Here is a 27,522-nt window from a genome sequence, read left to right as displayed (position 1 = left end):
GCACCCTGTGATGGGATGGTGTCCTGGCTGGGATTGGTTCTCATCTTGCACCCTGAACTGCTGGGATAGGCTCTGGCCACCTTTGCCCCCAAACTGGAATAAGCAGGTTGGAGAATGAATGATTGAATGAATGAATACAAACTATTGCATAATAAAAATTTATAAAAAAAAATACAATAATGATACAAATGCATGACAGTAGCTGATGAGGTATAAAAGCACGCAGGGAGCCCCATACTTGTTATTATACTTGAACTGCGTGGTGGGAAGAGACGTCCCTAACAATGTTTGCTTTGCAAATATTTATTCCTTGATTTAGCCCAGCACCACTATGACTGCAGTCACTCACTAATTCACCAAAAATTGGATAAAGAATTATCTCATTTGTTTTTATTAATCTTTCTTAAATGTACGTATAGCTCTCATTTATTTCAATGTTTAATATCAAAGGGGTTTGGGGTCTTTATTTGGAAGTTTGGTGATTTTTTTTTCCAATAGAAATATGCTGTAGGTGCTTAACAACTGGAAAAATTGGTACCAATTAGCCTATGGAAGAATTGGTTTCACTATACGTTATTTTACTTAAAGTCATAGTTTCCAAGGACCTACTGATGATGTTAAGCGAGGACCTAACTGAATTTCAAGCTCTTGGATACTGGCAATTACTACCAACCTGTTATCAGTTAAGGACAGTCATGAAGTTCCTGACACTATTAAAGAAAGAAATGCAACACTGCAAATAGTGGTTCCAATCCTGACCCTGACAGGTGTAAGTTTAAAATTACAATGAAATGAAAACAAAGAGCCTGCTCCCTATATTTGATGCTGCAAGCTTCTTGGGTTGCTTGATTCAGACATGTATTTCTTGAAAAATTTTTTCCTTGCTACTATTAATTTTACATGTCTCCATCAGTTTCTACTTAAAGCAGTGTTAATTCTTAGATTTAAAGAATGTTAAAGCTGGGAGAGAAATTACAAATCTGGTTAAATCCACTTGGTTTAAAGATGTGGATACTAAGATGCCAAAAGACTGATGCCATTTAATTAATATAGATGGCATTTATTTATTTATTTATTTGAGACAGAGTCTCATTCTATTGCCCAGGCTAGAGTGCTGTGGCATCAGCTTAGCTCACAGCAACTTCAAACTCCTGGGCTCAAGCAATCCTCCTGCCTCAGCCTTCCAAGTAGCTGGGACTACAGGCATGCACCACCATATCTGGCTAAGTTTTTCTAAATATTTTTAGTTGGCCAATTAATTTCTTTCTATTTTTAGTAGAGACGGGGTCTTGCTCTTGCTCAGGCTGGTTTCGAACTGCTGACCTTCAGCGATGCTCCCGCCTCGACCTCCCAGAGTGCTAGGATTATAGGTGTGAGCCACTGCGCCCGGCCTAGATGGTATTTAATACAGAGTTTATATAGTAAACTGAAGTGTATCATGTCCATTAGGTAGAAACAAACATTTTGGTTCAAAAGTGATATTATTAACAGCTTGTATCAATAAAATGTTAGTAGCTTTAAATCATTCAAAAATTATTTTAGTTTTACTTTTTGTTGTTATTGCACTTAAACATTTTCTGCCACATTTCTTTTCCTTATTCTAAATATGTCTTTGAGGAACTGAGTCAGAAATAATTTGAACTCTCCGGATGAGATGTCCTTGATGCATTCCTTTGCTTAGCAGTGTTACAAGAATGTTATTTGTTGCAGGTCAAAATAGCAAAGATACAACATGTTCAAACAAATGAATCCTTTGTCATATACTTGCCACACATTTTTGAAGGACACGTTTCTACAGGGCTTTGACTTCACTTCTTATATGCTTACCAATGTACCACCAATCTGAGCCAAGGGTAAGATTCCTTTGTATTTTTGTTGTATCCCCATAGTGCTTAACAAATAGTAGGCACTCAAGAAATGCTAGATGGATAAAGGAACGAGTGAATGAGCAAACAACAAATCAATGAAGAGAGGGGGAGTATCTATGTGGTGCTGGCTTTTTTAAAAGAAATCTTGAAGCCAATGAAAGTTAGCTTTAACCCATAAGAGAAAATTTAGGTATAAATGTTTAAAAGGTTCTGATGGGATGCAGAAAAAATAACGTAAAGGAGAATTTTAGACAAAATAAATGCTCCTCAAGCATCTACAATGGGGAAAAAAATACTACGTCATCTTTGACTACAAAGAACTTTCTTTTTTTCTACAACCAAGAAGGAGGAAGAGAATATTAGAGGGTTAAAATCAAAAAGTAAAAGGAAAGTTGTTGATATAAGTGTCTTTAGAGGACGAACTTGTGGGCACGAAGGAAGGGATGATGGGGGCTTTCCTGTCGGTCATCTTGGGCAGACTCAGAAAAGGATGTTATAAAACAGCTACGGTGCAGAGTAAACGACGACCACATGTCAGGCAACGAAGCTAGCTCTGTATTCATTCATTTAGTCAGTCCTCAAAATAACCCATGAGTTAGGTATTACTATCTGCCCTTTACAGATAAGGGCACACAGGCCCAGAGAAATAAAACATCTTGTCCTTGTCACTCAGATGCAGGTCAGTCTGATGCCAGAGCCCAAGAGGAGACCTGTGTACAATCACAAGAATCTGACAACCCAGGGTCTGGCAATTTGGTTTGCTCTAACCTACCTCCCAAACGTGAGGCTTCTGAAGTTATCAAATATAGTCAGGATTGTCAACAGGAGTGGGGGAGATGAGAGTAGAATGCTACATGCCTAAGGATTCTGTATGATATAGACAAACTGACAAATTTCAATTAGTGCTTAATTATGTTTTTAGGTGTAGGATGGCAGTCAGTGAGATGGCAAGACTCAGGTCAGGAAACTCAGTGTGATGAGATGGACATATGATCAGAATGGCAAGATCTCAGACAACAATGATGTCCAAAGGCATCCCCGAGCCTGATGGTTCCTTGCTCAATCACTCAGCCAGTATCTGCTGAGCACCTAGCATGGCCCTGGGAGGTGGGCAGTCATTTCCCTACTTTGGTATGGGCATAAGCCTGGGTTCTTCTGAAGGACCAAACCTTTACCTTAAAAGCATTTACTTCTGTAAGTTACAGCACTTGGCTCAAAATTTTCATTAGTGCTATTTCATTAGTGTTTCGGCTACAGATTTTTTTTCTTAGAGCAGGTCTTGCATTTTACTCATTTTTGTTGCCTTAAGATCTAGTAGAGTGCCTAAAACACTTGGCAGGTACTGTTTTAATATTAGGTGGAGAAAGAAAGGAGGGAAGAGGAAAGGAAGAAGACTAGATATAGCTACAAATAGATAAAAATCGCAAATAATGAATGGCTAATAAGGATTTATATGTAAAAACAATCACTGACATAAATATGTCTATTGTACACATTTCTTCCTAAAGTGTGAATGAGATGGAGATTCACTAGGATGGTATACATCAACGTAAAAGCTAATTTATTTAAAAATGTTTAAAAAATACAACACTAACTTAAAGACAGAGTAGATGAGGAACTTCCTAGTAGTCTCAGTTTACAAAATGCCCATAAATATATTTGACTCACTTCAATGACATTTAGGAGAAATTGCTTCTTTGACATTAAGCATGAAAGGCTCCTTGTGAGGTGATCAGAGTCTTATATAAGCATGACAGGGTGGCCAAAATTTCATAAGAGCAAAATCCAAATGAAGGTGGTGGATGAGGTGATTGGGCATCATAAAATTTGTATTTTTAGACTTTTTAAAAGTTCAGAAAAAATTGAGGTACGATTCCATGTTCAGAAAGAATGTGTAGCTCAAGAGGCATTAAAAAGACTTAGTTATAAACTCTTCAAAACATCATTACCAATTTATCTTGCTGTTAAAAAAACAAAGTTGGCTATTTGAGTAAACAAATGTGGGCTGCCAAGGCAACTCTCTAGTGAACTTGGCTTTCCAAAGGGAAGTATAAAAGGCAGATCACTGTGCAACAAGGACTGACCCCTCCCTGAACAAAATCAAGTGCAGGGGGGCAGGGCAGCCCCAGATAGGTGGAGGCTTATAGGGAATTTAAAGATAGCAATAATTACAAGCACAACAACAGTTTTATAAACTCTGTTTTCATTAGGTTATTAAGCATGAAATGCCCAATTTCCTTAAATACTAAGTTTGACAGCTGGATATCTCTGACATTTCACTTTGACACTTCTTGTTTTATTTTTATCGTGAAGGTACATCCTCAGTCTTTCAAATGCACACTTTGGCTTGTGATTATCTTCCAAAATTTTTTTAGACTGATTATGAAACCATGGAGAAGTCGAAAATTTGTGTTATTTTTTAATATGAGTTCCATCATGGAACTGATGCAGCCCAGAGAGCTTGAAATGTCAACAAGTGTTTGTGAAGGATGTGGCCCATGAACGCATAGTACATTGACTGAGAAGTTCCGTTTTGGTGATCTTAATCTTGACAATGAGCCACATGGGCAACCTGAAACCAAGGTCTACAATAATGCGCTGAAAGCTGTAGTGGAAGTGAATCCATCTTAACCTACACATGAATTAGCAGCAAGGTTTGATGTTACTGTTCTGACAATATTGGACCATTTGAAACAAATTGGCAAGGTAAAGAAGCTGGATAGGTGGTTCTGCATGAATTAAACGTGCATCAGAAGAAACACTATCTTGAAGCTGCCTTTCTTTGCTGTCACAACATAAAGACTAACCATTTAGATATTCTGTTGTTACATGTGATGAAAAATGGATTCTTTTTGACAATTTCGAGCATTTGGCATAATGGTCAGGTAAGGATAAAGTGCTGAAACACAGTCCCAAACCGAATATTCATCAAAAAAAGCTAATGGTATCTGTTTGGTGGTCCAGTGTTGGTATTATCCACTACAGCTTCATCAAACCTGGTCAACCGATTACAGAGGATGTCTACTGCAACCAACTAGATAACATGATAAGAATGCTTGTGATTAAGCAGCCGAGGTTGGTCAACAGAGATCGGGCAATCCTCTTGCAAGACAATGTTCAACCACATGTTGCACAAATAATGCTGCTCAAATTACAGAAGCTGGACTTGGAAACTCCGTCATCCACTGTATTCACAAGACCTTGCACCAACTGACTAACACTTCTTCCAGGCTTTGTGCAAGGAAAAATATTCAATTCTCAACAAGCTGTGGAAAACAACTCTTGTGATTTCATCACCACTTGCTCTTCAGGCTTCCTCGCTGCTGGCATAAACAAGCTATCATTAAGATGGCAAAACTGTGTTGATGGTTTAGGTACATACTTTGATCGACTGTACTGCTTCTTGTTTGAGATACTATAAATACTTTGGATTCAAAATTGGACATTTCATATTTAATGACCGAATAGCACTAACTCCACTGTGCAGATAGTGTGAGGGTAACACGTAAGGGAGAAAACAAAATTACTTAACTCCTATTTTGTATCTTCTTTGTTAAAACATTTTTACAAAATTAAGTGATAATTATTAAGGTCATGAAGACAGTAAAGCCTGAGATTAACTGATAAATCAGAAAGTGAGCATCTATCTATATCAAGACCAAGTCTCTGAGCCCAAAGGCCCACAGAAAACCTGCTTATTATAGAGCCACTGTCTATGTTTGGGAGAGATCAAAGAGTATGGAAGAGATCTTAGAAAACAGGCCAAATGTCAATTCAAAAGGGGCAAAAAAGTCTAAAAAACTACACAACTTGACATTCACAACTGAAAATTCTTCCGAAAGAATTGTCAAACATGTGATTTATGACATATGGGAAAAAAGCATTGAGCACTAGGAGCTAGCACAGGCTCCACTAACTTCAGCTTATTTTTAAAATACAGCAAAAGAGTGCTATAATATAATGTATTTTGATTTCAGACAAGACATAGGCCTTGTGGAGATGGACCTGGTGTTCTGTTAGCTAAATAAGGAATGAAGATTACATTCAATGTCACTTTGTAGGAAGGTCTTCAGTACTACAAATCTCTGTCCTTGGTTCTGTAGTTGAACTTATTTTAATTCATTGATTTAGATGAGGAAATGTACGTTGTGCTTATTTAATATAAGCTGGGAGGCATAAAGTATAAGATCACATTGTCAAGATTCAAAAGTATCCCAAATAGTTAGAAAATGGTTCAAAACCATTAGGATAATTTCTTATGAAATTTAGCCCTGCATTTATATCATTAAAGAATCATATTACCATTAACTGTACACTTAAAAATGATAGAGATGATAAATTATACATGTACATTTTGCCTCAATAAAAGAAAAACAAATGTTCAAAGACAGATGACAACCACCTAACAAGAGGTGACATAAAAAGCACCTAGTGTTTCCAGCTGCTTGTAGACTCAGTGTTAGCCAACAGTGTCCAATTCAATGAGCAAATGCAAACTTAGGCTACATAATAGCACTGCACAGATCAGACCAAATTCTGGAGTATTTTGTTTGTTTTGGGGCCACACTTTATGTAAGGACAGTGACATCATGTTTGTTATAAGTGGTGGAAAAGACCAAGAAAACTGTAGAAATTATGTCACCAGATGAACGGCCAAGGGGACTGAGGATGTTTATTTTGGTAGAAGAATTAGGGGAATTCAAAATAGTTTTAAATATGTAGGGTGTATTCTTTTTTTTTTTCCTGGAAGAAATGCAATATACTTGATAGAGTTTCAGAGGTCACGGCCTGGAGATATGATTGGAATCTACATGGAGGCAGAGCCGGGGTCAACAAAGTGAAGCTTATTCTAAGGATTACGAGGAATGTGACACCGTATGTGTGAGTGACCTCCTTGTCACTGGATGACCCTGGCGAGGGTTCTGTAGGGAGAGGCTTCTGGGTGGCCAGAAGGATGCACTCCTGATGCAACTGGACACCAAAGAGCATCTGAACACAAGGAGACAGAGCTGCAAACCAGAATAAAGCAACAGCTCTTTTCCCCAAATGCCTATGTATTTGTTTATGTAAGTGTAACTTTTCCCCCCCCTTTCTTTCAGGTTGTCAAGGGAATGTCTGAACGGGAGTGAAAAAGATATTCAATCACATAATATGCTTTGACAACATCATATTAGGCCTTAGGGAAAAAAAAAGTCTTCCATCTACTCACTGTTTTTACACTGACAAGTTCGACAACCATTGTGATCAAGTTTAAAACCATAAATGCAGTCCTTCTCCGTCAGGGTGCAGTTTGATAACTCCCCACATGCGGGTGGATCAATTGTGATGTAGGTTGGTTCTAATAATAAAAAGAAAAAAAAAAGAATCAATGAAACATATAATTACCTCTAAGGTGCTACTCAATCTCTGAAATCCCACACCGCAGTAAGTTATGAAAATCTAATCGATAATTTTCATCAAATCCTAAACTTGTATATTATTGTAATGTCCTTAAACCCCTAAAACAGAAATATTTTTATTCAGATTTTTAAAAACATGAATGCTCTACTTCTTTGGGTTTGAGCAATGTACGCATTTTTTGGTACCCTCACACAATTCTTCTCTGATGGTCACCACTATGGAAAGTAGATGAGAAAGGATGCAATGAACTTCATTTAAATTAACTGTTCTATTTCTGTCTGATGCTTTCTGAGTTTATTTCTTACAATAATCAGGACACAGCTGCCAACTGTCAATTATCTCACTCCCCATTCTGCAATGCTCTTGAAATTTGCTAGCGTTTCTTCTTCAAATTAATAAATCAGTTTTTGAGACCAGTTTAAAACACCTGGATTTCTTTTATCTTTTATGTGACACTCCCTTACTTACGAGAGATGATATGACAGATAACAGTGAGTAGGAGAGCTTACCCCCCAGGGCCCAGAGGCTTGTGGGCATGGCAGAGGGAGATGCAAGCATTCAGACAGAAGAGCGGGCAGCCAGGCTGGGACGGGAGTCACAAAAGAAACCAGAACCAGAGGTGACACTACTTTCTGTGCCACGGTGATGAAGAATTGCTCTGGGTAATCACAGCAACTACATACACTTACAGCAAGTGCATTATGTGTTTAGGGAACGTTTACTGGGCTGCTGTTCATAAATGTTTCCCCACACTCCAATGAGGGGGGCACTGTCCTTGTGCCCATTTGACAGACAAGGAAATCTAGCACGCTGACCTGCTCATGGTCACAGCATAAGTAAGGGGTGGACCCAAAATTCAAACGCAGGCAGCCTGACTCCAGAGTCATATTCTTAGCTTCTGGGAAATGCAAAGCCTGCTTTGAGGTTACCTGTCTTACAGCGCATCAGTGAGACAGAGTTTACATGATGACAGTTGTGGGGACAGTGCTGCCAAAGGGAACAGAGACACTGACATATTTACGTAGCATCTTTTCAACCAAAAGATACTATGAGCTTCTTCCAAGCAAGCTGTTTCTCATAATATCTTTGGGAAGGAGGCTAAGTACAGAATGTCTCTACCTACATTTTTACAGATGGAAAATATGAAGTGCAGAGGGGGGAACTGGCCTATCTAAGTTTACATAGCAACCCAGTAGCAGGCTGGGAATAGAAAGGAACAGAGGATCCTGACCTCCTGTCCAACACTCTATCCATTAGTCCACACTGTCTTCTCAAGTTTCATCCTCTGTTACCATGGAACAGAGACCAAAATAAGTATTTTAGCTGTCACTGCTCAGATCAAGAGTTCTAAATTTTTATCCATCTGCTAAAAGGGCACAATGACTCAACTCTTCACAGGTAGTAGGCAATGACGACTTGTTAAAGAGATGCTTTGATCAGCATTCTCCCAGTTAAAATATGTACGAAGTGGCTACAGCACATATTCTCTTTTTTTATTACAACATGCAGTTTGAAGAACATCGTCCTGACATTTTCATACAGACTTTCCACTGCTATAAAATTTCTGATTTCTTTCAATGACTAAAGTATTCTTTCTGTCAGGTAACGGTAAACATCAAAAAGTAGTTATAATTTTAGACAAGTTTTAAGACGAATTAGATATGGTATTGCCACTTTCCTATAGCCTCTTAAGATTTATACTGTAAACATCTTCAGTTTCAAACCTATTAGTTTTTCTTTTATCATTATTCTTACTGGCCACCCAAAACAATGATTCTGTTCCAGTCTTCAGTCACAAGACTACCAGTGTTTTGTCAAAATTATTCTAACCACAAATATAAGACAGAGAGAGCAGAAGACATGCATCAGTAAACTCCACCAACAGGTTATCACAGTGTGGAGAGAGTTCGATGTTCTAGAGCATTATTAAGACCAAGGATTAGAGGTGGATTCTGAACTCCACATGCACTGCTTTAGTGGGCGACTTATGGGTAAAGAAACTTCTTGAGTGTATCTACACAGACCAAAACCTTGAACTTTTGCTGACATTTAAGATACGAAGTTTATGAGAAGCTTTTGCCTTCAGAAAGTATATCATGGAAAAAAATATATTTAAGTAGATTAAACTGACACTGAAAAATGCATAATAATCGTAGGGTGGTGGTGTGGAATTTTCCTTTCAGTGAATTTTAGGGATTTGTTAAGGGAATGTATTTGTCCAACTTTTACAAAGGTGATCTTCCACGTCTAAAGGATATTTTTTCTCAATAGTGATGTATATGCTATTTTTTGGTATTAGTAAGATTAATGTATGGGATTAGGGTTGTGTGGCTAGAAAGTAAATGAAAAAAAAAAATGGACTGGGTTGTCTGATGATCAGAACTATAACACTGACTTTTGTAGTCCCATATTTTGTCCAAATGGCTTTATCAGCCAGGTATACAGTCACAGATGTACACCTAAAATGTATTTCTCTAGGAGAGGAAAAAACATTCAACATGTTTCTTAAAACATTCAGTGTAACAGCTTTTTTACTTGAACAAATAAAAAAAAATGCACCAATGAAAGGGCTGTTCAGTATATGCTGGCCCCACAACGTGCATGTTAAATATTTTAGGTAAAACAAATCCTACTGAATATCTTCCAGCTCTCAGACCAATGTGGTCATGTGCAAGAAACAAAAAATTGTTTTGTATTTCCACACTTACTATCTTCTCATCCACTTGTATCCTACATTAGATGGAAGAAATTGAGAAGTACATACGTTTCAAATTTTGACACCCTCAATATTTAATATTAAAACAGAATCATTTATTCATAAAAATTGTCAGTTTACTCTGGAACTATTCAATTTCCCTTCAATAGATTAAGCTGAATATGATAATATTCACTGTGATATGTATTAAATATAGATAGACGTCTACTTTTTTTTTAAATGGGCATTTTTAACAGTTCGCATTTCATTTAAATACATATCATTTTCCTCTTTAGATACAAACTGGAACAAATTTTAAAAGCCTTTTGGGGGTGGTGACACATGTTTCTTAAGTCTTTACTGCTATTTTCCTATGTCACTGGAGTAACTGTTGATTTGTAATAGATACATTTGCAGGCAACTAGTCGTCTCCTACCATTTTATTTAAAGTCATGCATTACATTCTGTTGCTTTTCATCATTCTCCCAACATTTTAGTGCTTGGTTTCCTACCATGTAAGGCCATATCTAAAGTAGTTAGATATTTTTTGTGAGAACAATATTAGAAGAATATGATCTATAAATACATAAATGATCTATCTATATATGTGATCTAGTAAAAAATCTGATTATCTTTAAACAGTCCAATGTATTAGTATGTATCTCAGAACTGGCCCTATTACTGTCGGGGCAATTTTTTGAGAAAAAAGTGCCATGAGACAACTGAAATTCAATTTCTTATTCTAAATAATTAACTCCAAAGACAGACACGTTTGACACTATTCTGAATTAAAGCACTTTAAATCAATATTACATTTATGGTACTTAAAGAACAACGGTCAAGAGCTGGTTAGATTTGTAATGCAGTTTTTATCCAAGGAAGTTATTGGTGGGAGAAGAGAATCTAGAATCATGGCAATACAATTTTTTTCTCATCCAGATAAAGCAGCTTGAGGAAATGAAATATATGAAATGTGCATTCTGCTTGTCTAAAAAGTTAGAGAATCCTGAAATTTGTTCATCAGGAATAATTATCATCCCCCACTTTAAACTATCTAACAATGCTCTGAATACTTTGCGGAAAATATCTGATGGGTCTTGGCCCAAAGACTCTCACTTGATCCTACATTTGTGTGCTCCTGTATTACACTGTGTCTGACACTGAAATCTTATGTGCCAGAGAGGACATGCCTTTCCAGAAGGATGGTGGTGGTGATCCCGTCCTCGGGGAGTTTGGTTGACAGAGTTCGGCTGAACAGAGGTCCTGCTAAGACTTGTGGAGACACTGATGCATTACTGCACGTGATCCCTGTTGCTTGGAGCAAAGACAACTGTCTCCCTTTACATTGGCTGGGCAGAGATGTGGTGGCAGCACTCTTTGAAAGGAGACAAATGGTCTTGGATCTCTTCATTTAGGAGAATGAGGAAATACTTGCATAAAGGTGGAGTTTTGGTGAGGGGAAATTCAATGAAGTACTGCTTACAGGATCACCCTGAAATTCCATCTCATCTTGTATTGAATCGGCTGAGGAATCAAAGAAATACCTTAATGTCCTCCAAAGGAAGAAGGCTTGAAACAGCAGGAATTCATTGTCTTTGGCTACAACTATTTCTAAAGGGAACCCTGGAACAGCTTCTTTGTGGAGAAGAATTCTAGAAATAGTTTCTGAGCCTAGAAGCAATAAAGAACAAAAATGGGTGTTTGTTATGTCTATAACCAGTTTGCTGTTTCCTACTCTACATCTGAGTGGGAACCATTGTTCTCAACCTGTTGTCTTCTTGAAGGATTTTTAGACTCTCCAAGCACCTTGCACTGTTCAGAAGAGCTATTTTTACAAGAACTCTTGGGATTGTGTCAGGAGTGCAGATACTAAGCCACCAATTCTTATCCCAAGTCTAGAGATAAAATTCTGGAAGAAAATCTCTTGTAACATGCAATAACAAACCACATACTGGTTCTTTTATCTCACATTTATTTAAATGTAGGGATATTTCTTTCATATTCTAGGAAGCCCAACAAATGCCTTATCAGGTAAAATATTTCCTGAAAAATGTTAATATTTTTTAAAAATCAGCGAGCCTCAAACACTAAATTTCTGAAGCTACACCACCAATATTTTATATTGATGTTCAAGTATTTTCTATGAGCAATTTTACTTTCTCCCCTTATAGTGGGGAAATTAAGGCACTGTGATGCTAATTTAGTCAAGAATATGAAGTTAAAATGAAAATCATGATTCTACCTCCAAGGCCATGTTAGTAGACCATAAAATAACATATACTTGATTATTTAGGTATTATAAATGTGTTAAACAAATCTCAGCTCTTTACTTTATTGCTTTTGGTTATTTTATTTTATGAAAAATTCTCCAAAAAGCAGCAAGAGAAGAAATTGAAATCCAAATCCAATTTCTTAAGAAGCTGATTTAAGGTTTTTTTAATCAGTCTTATCACGTTATATAGTCCAATGACCTTGGGAGAACAATGAACAAAGAAGAATATATTCTGACCCTCAGTTATTTTAAAATGTGTAACAATTATGTTTATTTGCTTCTGAAGTGATATAATGACTGGGTTTTATATTCAGGTGTATGTAGCTTAAATGAAAATGTTAACAGATGCTTTGAACTTGGTGTCTAATATGTCTTACTCCACTGAACTTCTGGTTTTGAATTAATCCACATAAGATTCTTATTGCCTTGATTACTATGAGCTGGTTATCATTTGTAAATAATACTGATTATCTCCACTGAGAAACATGTCTAGCGCTCTCTCTGATTAGCAACCACGGGAGGGCTGACAGCCAATTGGTAGCTCTTGAGTGTGTGTGGGTGGTTCTGGAAAGGCCCAACTGTGGAAGGCACACAGAGCCATTCCTCTTGGGTAGCACTGCCTCTGTCAGGAGGGTAATCAACCCTGGTTCCAGATTGCAACTGCCTCTCGGGAGTCCTGCTGCACCGTGCTGTACTCTGAGCCAGCGGCAGGTCTGGGGGGCTTGGGTGTGGACAGCTATTGTCCACACCAACATACGCATCCATATTCACACCCCTGGCCCCTGCATGCTAAGAAAAGTCTTTCTGGAAAAGGCTCCCTATAGGAAATTTCTTTTTAAAGGCAGATACAGTCTTACATTTATTTCTTTTGTAAGTTAAAAAAAATTTCAAGTAGAAGTAATAAGATAAATGAAGCTACTAATTCTTATCTGTCTCATGTTTCTCTTATTACTTCCCCTTTTGGGCTTTAATAATGCTTTGCATATTTTCCATAGCTTTTCTCTATAAATTCCCAAGCCTGCTTATTTGATCGTGAGAGGCAAAAATGAACGATTATGTTCTCTTTGCAAACTTAATTCAGGTACTCTTTCTTAGCTTTTGGGGGGTGGGGGGGCTGGACTTGGTTAAGCCATGTGAATACCCTATGAGTGGGAAAATTCCAAAGCTTCACTCACTTTATATGGCAGCTCAATGGCTAAATATGCCAGGTCTCCTACAGCCCCACCAGTTCATGGTAGTCCTTCAAGGGCCATAAAACTGGAGATAAAGGCTGGCCAAGACAGAACCAAAGGAGACAGCTTATCTGTTTTACTCCATCTTCATATGTCATTCTTTTACCATAGTTGCTTTTCAAATGTGACCCACAACTAGTCAGAACACCATTTAAATAAACCACTAAATTGTCAGCATAACTGCAGCCTGGGAAGAGAAGTACAGTGAAGACGAAATTTTTCCCAAATGAAGTTAGAGGGAAAACTCTATTAATGTGGAAAATAAGGAAAAAACAAAACGAAACGAAACAAAAAAACCACCAAGGATACAAAAATTCCCTAATCTGGAAGTGGGAATTTCCACCGGGTTATGAATGTGTGCTTAAGAAAGTCTCATTAAGTCATGGAAAAAAATCTCCTACAGTTGGAGTTTTCAAATTCTTTCAGCCACTACACATTTAGTTATCCTTTTTTCCTTTGTATATATTTCTCATAACAACACCTACACCCTTGTAATTTCTGAAGTACTTATCTCAGAGCAGTTTCTTATTTTAAAATGAATGGTGTGAAAATGTTCCCAAGATTTGTATTATTTCGTGATCAGACAGAAAAGCAACCATATATTTATTTTAGACCTATTTATTAACTTTGTATGCTTTTTCTAAGGAATCTTGGCTGTTGGATATATTTTTCTTCTTTTACCAATATCATATTTAGTAGGAAAAGATGGTAGTATGATTAGGAGATTATTATTAAGAGGCTACAAAAGAAAAATTAAAAAAATTTTCATATAGAGTAGAATATCTTTTTCCAGGAATTCAGCTTGAGACAGCTCAAAGAATTATCACTGGATTCCAAGAATAATCTAGACAATTTACACTTGTCTTATATTTTATTCTATTCTTTTTATTGTTAATTTTCATAGGGAATACATCTTGGTAGCCTTTAACTGGAAAAAATGTGCCATATTCATACGTATCTGTGTTTCTGTGTGTGCCCATTTTAACAGTTATGTTCAATTTGGGGTGGTGAGTTAAATGATAAGAGTTCTAGTAATCTCAACCCAACTTTTTGGGAAATAACTGAGAACCAGGGAGGAAGGGCCTACTATGTTAGGGACAATACTTCATTCACTGTTAACCTCAGTATCTAGCATATTATTTGACCTGCAATATTGCTCAATGAATGAACAAGGAGGAAAAAAGACATCTAAGCACCTGAAGTCAGGAACATGTTGTCCGTAAAAGGCTGAATCTCTAATTAATTTCCTAACTTTTAGAGGACTGGGCAGTCACTGCGGCAGATCTTTGCATATAGTAGACACTCAATTAATGAGTACCACAGAAGCACAAGTCAAATCTGAAGGCTGCTGTAAGCTTGACACACTTATAATAGTGAAAACTGCGTGAAAATCTCCAAAATCCAAGCGGTCCAAAATGAAATACTCAGGGTGGACACTCAGTATCCTGAAATGGGTGAAAATATGATCCACATCTTCAGCTTAAGAAGGCACAAAAGTACACAAAGCATTATAGGAGGCCTCCCATCAAACTCCTTAACATAATATCTGACACCCCAAATCCCAATTATCTGAAGAATTCACTTTTGGAACTACCCCATTCCTTGATGATGCCAAATGAAAAAGTGTTATTATAATAGTGCTGAAAATAGCTGGGCACGCATTCAACTCAGGAACTCATCTTCCACTGGATGAAGTATGGGTACTTCTGCTGACTGCTCAGCAAATTTGCCGCCTGATTAATCAAACACTGGCAAGGCTCAGAGGGAGACGAGGAAGAGGCCAGACTAGAATGCACAAGTGCTGGCGATGGTTTCCCAGGGCCTAGCAGACTGAGGGAAGCTGAGTATTTACTTTACGCAGTGGGGACTTCAGTGCCAACAGTCAGGGACCAGGGCCTGGAGTTTGGCGGGCCGTGACCGAGGCTGGGCAGAACTCTAGCCTGAGAAAATAGAGAGACCAGGTCAAGGCTCCTGGACTGAGCTGTGTCCCTAGGTGGGGGGAAGCAGGAATGAACCAATGGGAGCAGGAAACAGCTTTCCCAGAGGTCAAACAGCAAGGTCAAAATTCTAGGCAGAGGCTCAGGGAAAGATCAAAGGCGAGGCCACCGAGGTCAGAACAACAGTAACTGGGTCTCAACAACGAGGATGGAGCCAGGAGCAAGAATGGCTTTTGAACCTAAGCCACAATGATCGAGCACTTTCATATTCACAGTCTGTTTTCCACATCTTCTCTTTTCTCATGATGGGGGGTCTACAGGGAAGCAGGGCCAAGGTCACGGACTTGGAGCCAGAAAACTGAGCTCGAGTCCCTGCTCTCTCATTATGTAACATGGTGAGAGATGGACCTCTCTGGGCTTCCAGAAAACAGGAATACTCACTATTTCTACCTCACAACATTTCTGTAAGATTCAAATAAGATTGTAAAAAGGAGAAACGGAGACTGTTCCATAAACTCTAGGGGTTACGTGAATACTACTTGTTGCTGTAACTATTGATGTAATGATGCTCCTGCCTGCTCAGAGGGTCTCAGACTGAGCCCTTTCACAGGCCTCCAAAGAGCCCAGCTGATAAATGGCATGACAATTGGTTCGGCACTCTGAACCCTGTCCATTGTAACTTAAGCATCATTTTCCATCTCCACTGATAATGTGAAAAGCATCTGAGATGTGGGTGGGTTTGAGCTGCCTTTTCATATGGTCTGGTAAGCTTTGGAGCATGTTAGTGACCGGCCAGTGGCGCCTTTCACATTTGCTGAGTAGCAGTCTGACATCATTGTTGCACATTTCGACTATGTCTGTGGTGTCTCCAAGAGAACAGAAATCTCTTAGTAATCAGCTTGTCCAGTGTGAGTTGAAACAATGATTCTGTGTGCCTGGCTGTCCTGGTTCTTCCTCTCTCATGATGGGGGCTTTGCTGGATCTTTAGGGGCGAGGGCGAACTCATCGCGGTATCATTTATACGACTTTCGTATCTTTTATCTGTAGTTCTCAAGTTGAAAGACGATGCAGAAGACCCATCTGTAAAAACCGTCTTTGATCAGCAAATCTTAGTCAGTCAGTGATCTCAAATTTATGTTCACAGGAAGAGAAAGTTCAACCAGTACTTTCATAACAATAACATTGGGGGTATTTCATGCAAAGAATAATGTTCTCAGTATCTCTGTCGCAGTACTGTGGAACACCTCCTGTGCAATTCGCCTGGCATAAAGTCTCCATGCAATCTTTTAAAAACTTGGTTCCCAGAAAGGATGAGAGTTTTATGGTTTTGAAAAGATCTGAGCTTGCTGATCCTTCTCAGTATCCAAGGTATGAGACTATCCCAAACTGACAGCTTATTATTTCTGAACATAACTTTAGCTTCCCTAACAAAGAGAGACTTCCTGGATTGTTTTAAAAGTGAGCTGAACATGTAGGGCAATAGCTGTCTGAGAGTGAAGAACACGATTTCATGCCTTCTTACTGATAGTCAAACCAAGGCAGGCTTGACCACAGCGCAAGGCACACACACGGGCAACTGGTAGGCCCTGACTACAGAAAGACTACAGACACGAGCATGTGAATATACCTCCTGTGATTCCAAAATAGAGCCAAGGCAGCCTCAAATTCTATCATCAATGAATACTTTTTGATAGTAAGGAAATGGGGGCCTAGGCAAATTTTAAGTAGAAAAGAACAAGCTATAGCCAGAGAGGAGGTCGGCACGCAGACTGCATGCTATGAGGTCTGACTGAGGAGGTGGTTGACAATCCTAACCCTCAGCTGGCTCCAGCAGCCACTATGAAAGCTACCTGCTTCTCAGGGTCCACAGGACCAAGTACTTGGCCTCAGGATTTTCTAGAGGACTCTTAGTTGTGTTTCACTATGTTGCTGCAAAATATGCAAGAGATGTTCTTTAATGGACATTTCTTGTCCTTTAGTCTGTCCTAGTACTTTACAATAGTATTTCAGCAAGTGTTTTATACATTTGTGTGACATTTTATCTTCAATAATCAGACACAGCACAGAAAATAGTTCTCAGGGGGTCTTTAATATTGATTCACTGGATTTGTTCACTATCTACAATGCTAATCCTCATGTATTAAACAATGTGAAATTATTTTGTCCTTATAAGATGGTAAGACTATACCATGAAACCATTAAAAATAGCATAATCAGAAGTGGAACTAGAAAACTGAAATATTAAAAATAAATTACATTGGGTTCACCTATTTTAAAAGAGTTATTTCTATATGCAAATTATTTTATAATTTATTTGAAAATATGTTTGCATGGAGTACCTGCAATTTCACAAAAATGTTGTAATATATGCCCACTTCAATATATGCCTCTTGTCCCTAGAAGTCATAAAAATACTATGTAGTAGGTGAATTGATTTTTTTTCATAAACACACCAGAAGTTGTACTTAGAAGCAAGTGTTATTGATAAAAGCACTCACTTTGGGAGGCAATATTCTTATGCTGAAATGCCATTCATGTTAAAATTCTATTTGAAACTTCTCTTCATAGTTGCTTTCAGAGCAAATTACTATGTCATTGAAGACAAAGTGCCTTTATTTTACTGTCACTTTTTGCTTCCTCTGAACAGTTTTATCCTACTGGATCATGCACTTTTTTTTTTTAACCAGACTTAGATGTGAATGACTTTGGCTATTTCCTACAGTCTAATAAACCTTCAAAGTCAGGGGTTTACAAAACTAAGGATATTCAATTGTATGTGCTGCAAGCTCTCAAATCAGTTTCAAAAGAGAAGTACTGAAAATATTCTGAGTGATTGTATTCCTGGAATATACAAACAGCTTTTCCATATAACTATTTTGAAAGGAAAACACTTCAGTTGAATATGTAAGTCTTGCTATGTTTTTTAAAAATGATTTCATTATCTAGCTGGACCTTGTGTGGGTGGGAACAAACATGCTTCCTATGAAAAGTATAATCAGGTGCTTTACATACAGGCGTGTCGACAGCAATCCATTCCTTAGAACTGAGACAAATGGTAGAAGGAGATGAGACTTTAAAATAAGATCCTCTAATGTAGCCATATTTAGGTAAAAAAAAGACCATCTCTTAAAGTCAGACAGTGTGATTACTACTAGTTAAAATGTTAAAATTCTATTGGGTTGACAAAAGCTACAAGGAAACCAATTCTGCTTCTTATCAATGATTGTAGCATAGAGAAGATGGAATCTTTCTTTTTAAAGTCTGCAAGCCTTCTCTGAAGGGCATGTCTCTTAATAACCTTCATTAACTTCTGTTCAGTTGCCTAAGAGTTGTCTCTTATCCAAAAAAAGTTTAACACAGTCTCAAAAGAGATTGTGTTTATTTAAGCTTGTTGGAAAAACATTCCTATCATTTCAAGAATGACTAAATATTTTTCATTCACATAGTTAGCATTCCAGACTATGTTTTCCTGCCTCTGTTGATTAGATGAAAATTAGCAGGCTCAAGTCTGATCTATTAGATGCAGTTATTATCGTAGTAGGAAAATTATGATTCTCAGCAATAATGCCCTTTTAGGTATGGGCAGCAGACAGCAGAGGAAATGAAGAGTAACTTACCCCCTTGCATGCCACTTCAATAGGGACATACTTAACAGCTGGGACTGCTGAACTCTGTCAACTCAGAGGCAGAGGATTTTCTAATCACGGATTTCAGAACCACCTCGGAACAACTCTGAATACTTAAGGCACTGAGCAGGTTGATCATTTAGGAAATTAAGAGTGTAAGGCCACCCTTCATTTTTATTAGTAAAACTTTGGTCATTATGGCAGTCTTATCCAAAAATCAAGTACAAAGTACAAGGCATTACTGACACAAGCAAAAACATATTAGACTTGGAGAATGAGCAGCAGAATCTCTAGCTAAAAGCAAGAACCAACCATTTTCTTCTCAACTAAACTACTTCCACAACATTTATTTTCACACCTGTTTAACTATTAATGTAAGTGGTGGATCTAATAAGTGAAAAAAAAAACCCACTCATATGGAATGCACATAATATATTTCTGCACAGCTATAAAAATCATAAAATTTTATAAGTGATATTTTAAGGTCAGATAGGAATGTCTTTTACACCCATTTCATCCATATTCTAATGGTATTTTAAATATCTAAAGACATTTTGAATGATCAGAGAAAAATCTAAATACTTAAATAAAATTCATCACTGACAAATTTTTGATGCTTATGTTAAAGAACTAGGTTAACAGATAGTCATTTGCTATGCATTTGTTACTCAACATATGACCTTATTTGGACAAGCAAAACCCAGACTGTGATACTTTAATTTCCATTTATGGAACTAGTTTCCAGGACATTTAGAGTTAAAGGATAAAACAGCATGCCTAACAGTCTTTAAGATATTACGAATATTTTATTATTCTTGGCTTACTAATAATAGCATCGTATATGGTGCTGAAGCAATACCACCCATAAACTGAGTTTTGATCCCTGTTATGCACCAGAATGTTAATGACATGTGACCCTGTGGCATCTTTGACTTCACTGCCTCTCTGGGGTCAGCCAAACTATGCTTGACTCCTTGCCACAAAAGCAGTAGCTTAATCATTTCAGATACTGTTCAGTGAGGAAGCATTATGGGCAGGGCTGGAAACATTTTTTTCTTGTTTCAAAGAATTCCCACCCAGATATGTGCCTGGTACAGACTTTTCTGGCAGCCCACTGGAAATCTCATCTGAAGGGCAGCTGGATTCAAACTGTATCGTCGGCACTCAGGGAGAGAATATGGTGCTTCTAGAATAGTAGGACTGACGATGGGGAAGGCAGCACATCTGACAGCTCCAGCCCTTTAGAGGAGCACGGCATATAATACTGGGTGAGCTGATGCTGATGCTGAGGTGTTGCTTACGGAATCCACGTAGGTCAAGACATGCCTCATGCCCAATCTTCAGCACTGTCCCAAGTAGGACCAGGATTCCCCACATACGAGATCCAAGAAAGCCAGGTGACAGGAGGGAAGATAGTTGAGTTTTTGGTTCAATTGCCTTCTGTCCTAGATCCAGAACTGGAAAGAATCCATGCACAATGAATCTCTTATTCCTCCACCTTAAGAGTTAAGTCCAGGTTAGCAGAATTATTAGGCTTGCCTGAATGAAACTTAGCTCAGTAACTGATAAATAGCTCTGCAAATAATACTGTTTTAACTTCTTATTAGGGAAAATACTTTAAAAGTACTGAAGCAGAATAATATGATGGACCCCCCATACACCCATCACCCAGCTTTGACAATCTACAAATAACTCTTGGACATCCTGTCTGAGATAGAAAATGGATTTTGCTTTCATTTCAGAGAAACAGAAATAGTGGAAAGCAAACTACACATTTGCCCAACCGTAAGCCTGACATTTATTTACTGGCAACCTGAGTATAATTTTCAGTGCTACCTTTTAAAATATTACCTAAGTTGTTCCTAGTTCTTGAAAAGTGATACTCTGGTGTTGGCTCCAAAATCCCCAAGGTCATCAAAATCATCAACTCCTCTCTGCACATAGCAAGGCCTGAAGAACACTCAGGTCACACTGGTCACGTGGGCGGGGGCCAAGATGAGACAGGAGATCAGGTTTGACATCGAGACTTCAAAGTCACGATGAAGTTCTTATCTCTTGCATCAGGTATCACAGTTAAGTTGGCCACACAGCTGTCCACATCTCTTAAATTTTTCTTGTTGAGTAATCATAGTCGTGTCATATATATCTCGTGGCCAAAATTTCCCTCCCCAACATCTTACCTTTAATTATAAAACTAACAGATTTTTAATGGAAATGGCACCCTGTCCTTAGGGTTCCTCTGACATTAAGAATCAGCTTGGGTAGCATTTATGCTTGATATTATTGGGGGAAAAATTGGCAAGTTATTCTCAATACTTAATTATAATGCAAAAAAAAGTTCTTGCCTACATCAGTAACTGAAATAACAATACAGTGGTAGCTATACACACGCAAGGTGTGTCTTAATAACAGCATATTGAATGTGCAAATGAGCACTGGCCTAGGGTCACTGGGAGGGTCGGGGGAAGCCCCACTTAAGCTCTGTGATTCTAGACTTCAGGGACTGAACTGGGAGAGGACCACAGAATACACCCAGGGCTTGTCAGGCCCCCCCCCGTGGCTGCCACTGGGATAGCGCCAGGAGCTGAATGCTCATCAGAAGGGCACGTGACCAATCTGCAGCTGATCAGTCCAACTCACCCGAGGACACGTGGGCTGGCTGCAAGCCAAACACATTTCCATAACACATTTCTGTTCGGAAAATGCGTTTTCAACTATAAGCATCCTAACATTATTCTTTCTTCCACTGATGGATCAGGGGTCCAAATGGCCATCAGCTATTCAGGCTCTGGGCACGGTAGCCCTGTATCAGGGTCTGCTGTCTTAACTCAACTAAGGAGGAGATCTGCAAGAAGGCTCTGGCCGGGACTTCCTGCTCCATTCTTTCCCTCCTTCACGCACTCAGTTTTATTCATTAAAAACCTCTGAGCACCTGCTTACACACCAGACGCCATTCTAGGGATTCAGAAGAATACGGTAAATCCCTTCTTCATGGGGGACAGAGCCCCTTTCAAGGGCACAGGGCGCTGTTTATCTCAGAGGCAGCATCCGTGCAGTCCAGAGTCTGGGCTCTAGGGACATTTTGTGCCCACACTGCCACTTGGGCCAGTTACATGACGTCTCTACTTTGGGTTGTGCAATGGGAAACTGGGATGATAGTACCCACACTGGGGGGATGTTATGAGGATCAAAAAAGCAGATGCTCTTAAAGTATTTAGGCCTGGCACATAGAACATAAGAAATGTCAGTCACTGTCATTCAGGGTTACAAATAAGGTGGTGCAAATAGTGCCAGATGTGGATAAAGACCTCCCTTCTGCTGCCCCCCCTTCCTTTTTGTTTTCAGTTTTAAGGAGATAAGGCCACATCTTCTATGTGTACACTTACACTGCAAACTTTGTATGCTATTCCATGCATTTCCACCATGGCTCTTTATAAGGGTCAGAAAATAAAGAGACTCATGAAGAAGAGATGTAGAGAAAGCCAGCAAAGCAAAGTATGTGCATGTATTTGTATTTGTAAGTTACAGCCTCACAGAGCGGAATGGCTTATCTGTATACCTGAACTGGGTGTTGACAATAACTTGCTAAGACATCGTGGTGAGAGTACTTAAGTGCCAGTTTAAAAGGCACTTAGGCACTTGTGAATCAAGTTAGCTGTCAAGCAACAGCCTAGTCTTTAAGGGCTCCCAGGTTCACGTCCCCAGTCCTCAGGGAGTAACCAAGCACGTCAAGCTGTCACTTGGAAGGCATGTATCTTCAATAACAACAAGAGCCACAACAAGGTTCTTCCTCCCTGTAGATCCTAACACACCATATTTGGTTATGCAGTGATTTACTGAGAAAGACTCTAAAACCACAATCCTTGTGTGGGGTCCCCTTTCATCTAATTTCAGACTCTGACTAGGTACCTTGAGACTATAGCTAACACCGAAAGGGCCAACACTGGTTATGCAATTGTGCACAGAGGAATTTATTGTGTGTATAAACTGCATAAATACCAGTGCTTCTGTTTTTGTCTACATAATTCTGGCTGATTGCTTATTTATTGCACATTAACACCTTGCTTTTTTTCTTATTTCATATAATCCTTTTGCTATTCTGAAATCATTTCAGATTACATTAAAGCATGCTACTGAATGACTGCTGAGAAAAATACTTTCAAATGATTCGAAAGACTTTTTTGGACCCTACACACTAAGCAATAAGATACATTCACCTTGTATATTTTGTAAGCTTATTATTTTACTTATTTATTTATTTATTTTTGAGACAGAGTCTCACTTTGTTGCCTGGGCTAGAGTGAGTGCCGTGGTGTCAGCTTTGCTCACAGTAAACTCGAACTCCTGGGCCCAAGCGATCCTCCTGCCTCAGCCTTCCGAGTAGCTGGGACTACAGGCATGTGCCACCATGCCCGGCTCATTTTTTTTTCTATATATATTTTTAGCTGGCCAATTAATTTCTATTTATAGCAGAGATGGGGTCTTGCTCTTGCTCAGGCTGGTTTCAAACTCCTGACCTTGAGCAATCCGCCCGCTTCGGCCTCCCAGAGTGCTAGGATTACAGGCGTGAACCACCATGCCCGGCCTATAAGCTTATTATTTTAATAACAAGTAACACTTTAATATCATTATCTTAAGCTATGCACTGTTTTTTGATCCCATATTAAAAGACTTTCTGTCTTCCTGTTACATCTTAAAATGGAAGCATTACTGGAGAGAAAAATACAACCTTCTATGAAACTCACTACTCAGCTAAGTTAGAAACAAAAACAAGAAACACAAGATAAATTCGTTCTCTGAGAACTAGAAAATGGAATCTTCTGAAAGGTTCCATGAAGACAGACACGTGCCAGAGCACGAAACAGACAGAGAGGAGAGGAGGCCAGCAGAATCGTGCGTCTGGAACCGCAGGGAAGCTGAGCTCCACTGAGGTCTCAGAGGGGGCTGCCCAGACACAAGGCTCAACAAATGAGCTCAGGGATGCGTCTCAAAAGCCATCTTGCCTGTGAGGTCCTCAAACTGGAAGAAGAGGGTAGGCCGGCAATCACATCCGAAACACCTGGAGCAGTTTTCGAGTTGCAAATCATTTCCTCCCCTGCCACCCTACCCTGGTCTCTCCCCAACACAGGGCCCAAGGCAGGGATGAGCAGAGATGAGAACGGGCGCTAGACACAGGGGCGAGTCAGCTGAGAGCAGAGCAGGGAGCAAACAAAACGTGGCTGTGCCTGACAGATGTGAGGGGCTCCAGCCACGCAGGGCAACTGACTTGGGGGAAATTTCCTAAATCTCTCTAAACCTTAATTTCTTCATCTCCAAAAGGGGATCTTAAGGCCACCAGCACAGCGCTGGTGTGAGGGTTAAATGTTAGGCACGTGTCCCACAGTACCTCAGTAGCGAATTCCTTTTCTCCTGGTTTAAAACTTGGCCTAAATAGGTTCTTTGAAGTTAAAGCTGCCTCTTATTTATCTTTGTGTGCAATGCTATATCTGAACTCCAGGAGGTTCTTAATTAATTTTTTGAAATTAATGGCTAGTAAAATTGTAACTGTTTTCTCAAACAGAGGAAGATTAGACTACGGCCCTAAGCAGATGTTGCAGAGACCAAATTCTAAGTGACCAAATTCACTCCCTATCCAAACATCTACATGAGGCAAGAATAAATCAGTTATATATATATATATATATATATATATGTGTGTGTGTGTGTGTGTGTGTGTGTGTATGTACCTATTCACCTGCTTCCTTTCTCTGCTCACCACGATGGACATGCTAACGAATGCAAAAGATGAGTGCAAAGATGAGTTGCCTTCCTTTTGTTTACTTTTGCAGGAAAGGCACTATTTTCTTAAATAAGTTTTTTAAGTTGGTATTTTCAATTTCTGATGCAAGACCCATGAGGTTAAAAGGGTGTTTACTGGATTATGTATTTATGCTTTTAATTTTTCTTATAGTATGTCCCACACATTTGTACGAATAAATATTTCAAGTTGACAACAGATTGTCCCTAACTCTTAGGGACAGATATTCTCACCTTTATCTGCTTCAACAAGGCACCCTTTCTGTAAAGCCGACTGTGCAACCGCTATACACATTACCACATGCTCCTTTTCCAGCACTGAAAAGCTGCCTTTAGGGTACGGGAGGCGTGTACGTATGAGGGGGTGGGTGACTGCCACAAAACTGGTCATCTGGAAGCTATAAAGTTTTGGAGTGTGGCAGCTGCACTCTGAGTAGAGTAATCGTGGGGAAAATGGTGATGTCAATATAACTAGAGTCCTTCAGCTTAAATTTTTATATGATTTTTAAGGTTTTTAATAAGTGTAACCCCTCAGAGGTTAATAAAACCTAGTTAGGCAAACTCTGAAGTCTGAGTTTATAAATACGTAGGTGGAAGCGAAAGATTTCTTGATACTTAAAAGACTTAGACAGGCTACTGAACTTGCTTTCTGAAAAGACCAGTTTTTAAATATCTGTTTTAAAAAATTCTAGAAGGATCCATCTTCAACATGGAATAATTTTTGACCCATGTTAGTTCATTTTACTATGCAAATGTGCTTAACGATGGATACTCCTTATTGGAAATGTCAGCATAAATATTCAATCTCTCGTCTGTATTAATAGACATGGGCAGAAGGTTAGGACTGACATGAGTAAGTGCACAAAGAATCTTCCCAGGGTGGAGGAAATGAACTGGAATAGGAGTTGGGACAGAAAAACTAGTCCGAGGTATCTCAGGCTTCTCTCTATCAAACAGGAAGAGAAGTAGCAAATACAGGCAACCAAGACATAGCAAAAATATTAGAGGAATTGCAAACCCGTTGTGATGTTAGAAGTATAGAGAATGAATGCTCAGTGAGCAGGCACCAGGCAGTGCAAATCGCCTTTGATGGTTCCAGTTTTTTTTCCAGTTGCCAGGACCCTTGGGCTTATGGAAGCATCACAAGTCAAACATGCTATGTTTGAGTCATGGGTCTTATTTCCAATTTTATTTCATTGTGTTGACCTTTGGATGTTAATTAGGCTTGAAGTGAACTGAATTAAAATGTATGTATTCTTATACCATATTGAGATAAGCATATCTGCAGTGGCAAAATAAAGACCACACTATTCTCATTTTAAATGTGCAACATTTCCCCCAAATGATTAGTTTTGGGCTGTATAATAAATTCGTCTGCAACTGGTAACAGCATGAAGCAGACATTATGCCTGAGAAATAAAAAACAAACAAGAACATGCTGGTGGAAGCATTTCCAACATGAGACATCCACCAGGGACTCACTAGGATCTAGGAGGTTTACCTTCGCACACGGGGCAGCACTCCCCAGGCACTTTCACGGGGTGCATGCAGCTCTGTCCACAGGCTGTGGCAACGCAGTGGGGTTCTCCGTTGATGCACTGGCAGAACGTACAGTCGTCTTCCCGCCACCGGTCTCCATGGGCGCGAATCTGGCCATTGGCATAGCAGCCCGCGGGGTTATTAAAAGGATACACTGGATCTAAATTAAAACATGAGTTCACAGTAAGACCGAGCATATTCTGAATCTTACCCTCTGCCTGTACCTAGTGACATTTTTCCCCCCAGGTTTTAGTCATCAGCAGTTCTGTTCCAACGGTGATCAAGAGAAGCTTGGGGCTGCATGAGGTGTCTCTAGGGGTACGAGCAAAAGCAGCTGTCATACCAAATGTGTATCTGCTCATCCTGACACAGCAGTCAGGGAAGCGGATCTGTGGCCTCAAAACCCATGTGCAGGTGTTATCACTCCACAAAGTTGGAAAGCTTTGTGGATAGAGCTGTGGGTTGGTAATTAGAAAACACAGATTCACTTTAGGCTCCGACGATGTCTTAGAGTTGTTGACTTAAACGTTTATCACACCCCGATTTCACTGCCTGTGAAGCAGAAGGAATACTGCCCCATCTAACTCAGAATGATACTGCTACTCCTAGGACTAATTGAACTATATTTCACGGAGCCTGCAAGTCCATGTGGACAACAGTGAGGGGCAGAGCAGGCCCTTGCTGTGGCCTTGTTCATGACAAGGTTGGCTTAGACATACCATGGGCCACTGTGCCTTGGAGAAAGGCTGTGAACTCAGGCCAGTTTTCTTCCCACAGCTGGGCAGCTAGGCAGCAGCCAAGTTTGGGGGACAAAAGTCACTAAGACTACTACTATGAAAAAAAGATGTTTACTGAATTTACTGACAAGGATACAAATACTGCGAGCAGAGTACCCGAGTATCCCTATATTGAGAGCAACTAAATAAATTACTCAATTTTCTTTCTCAGAAATACATAAAAACTGGCCTCAACAAAACAGGTACTGCTGTGTTGGGAGTAGAGTCTAGACAATTTAGAGTTTGGTCATCTTTATTCTCAAGAGGTAATATAAGAAAGTTAGAAAGTCAAAATTTAAAATAATGCAGTAACAGCTTTACAAAGGCAGTCTGCCAGCAACGGAAGTGGCCAATAGACCTGCACTAGTTAAGACTTTCTAA

At 39.2% G+C, this 27,522-nt stretch overlaps 1 protein-coding gene across 4 annotated transcripts in view; it reads right to left on the bottom strand.

Annotated features, from left to right (window-relative positions):
• Positions 1-27,522, bottom strand: part of CRIM1 (cysteine rich transmembrane BMP regulator 1) — a 194,070-nt gene that overhangs the window by 44,327 nt on the left and 122,221 nt on the right. For all 4 annotated transcript variants that reach the window (XM_012788414.3, XM_012788415.3, XM_012788417.3 and 1 more), the window contains 2 exons: positions 26,328-26,525; positions 7,078-7,206 (listed from right to left, as the gene is read on the bottom strand). In XM_012788414.3, the coding sequence (XP_012643868.1) occupies positions 7,078-7,206; positions 26,328-26,525 (327 nt within the window). The remainder of the gene's footprint in view (positions 1-7,077; positions 7,207-26,327; positions 26,526-27,522) is intronic.

This window comes from Microcebus murinus, chromosome 3 (genome assembly GCF_040939455.1).
Source record: "Microcebus murinus isolate Inina chromosome 3, M.murinus_Inina_mat1.0, whole genome shotgun sequence".
Classification (NCBI taxonomy): domain Eukaryota; kingdom Metazoa; phylum Chordata; class Mammalia; order Primates; family Cheirogaleidae; genus Microcebus; species Microcebus murinus.
Note: the sequence above shows the minus strand (reverse complement) of the source record. Positions and strands in the feature narration are given on the sequence as shown.